This window comes from Chaetura pelagica, unplaced genomic scaffold (genome assembly GCF_000747805.2).
Source record: "Chaetura pelagica isolate M959 unplaced genomic scaffold, ChaPel_1.0 scaffold479, whole genome shotgun sequence".
NCBI lineage: Eukaryota > Metazoa > Chordata > Aves > Apodiformes > Apodidae > Chaetura > Chaetura pelagica.
This window is the reverse complement of record NW_009954537.1, coordinates 242413-242865: the sequence shown is the minus strand read 5'-3', so window position 1 is coordinate 242865 and position 453 is coordinate 242413. Positions and strand designations below refer to the sequence as shown.

The following is a 453-nucleotide window of genomic DNA, read 5'->3' as shown; positions in this document are numbered from 1 at the left end:
GGGAAAGAGCTTGGAAATGTTCTGCCTTTCTCCAGGAAAGGGGAGGAGGGAAAGTGTCCCCAGTGGTAACACTTGGTTTTCCTCAGGCTCACTTGTCATTTCTTTGCCTTATTAAATCTAGTCACTGTGTTCACACATGAAGCCTCCCCTCTCTTCCCTCCCCCCGCAACTTTCTGCACAAAGTTCATTCTTTTCAGATTCACAGGGACCTCTCCAGTGCTGGAGGGGGAAATCACTTTCCACGCAGTCACACCAGCCTGCTGCCCCTCAGGACACCTCAATGATTTCCATGCTGCCCGAGAAGCTCGACTGACTGCCCACTTTCCCCAGCTCCTCCCTGGACCTGTTGTCCGACAAGATGCTCTCCCCAAACTCCATCTGGCAGCTCCGGCGCTTGAACTGCTTCTCGAAGGAGCTCTCCTCGTGCCAGCTGCGCCGGGAGTCGCCGCGGTC

The 453-nt window shown here is 55.2% G+C and overlaps 1 protein-coding gene across 1 annotated transcript in view; it reads right to left on the bottom strand.

Annotated features, from left to right (window-relative positions):
- Positions 1-267: 267 nt before the first annotated feature.
- The window catches only part of DUSP16 (dual specificity phosphatase 16), a 30089-nt gene continuing 29903 nt past the window's right edge, over positions 268-453 (bottom strand). The window contains exon 8 of the mRNA XM_010004776.1: positions 268-453. Coding sequence (XP_010003078.1) covers positions 268-453 — 186 coding nt within the window.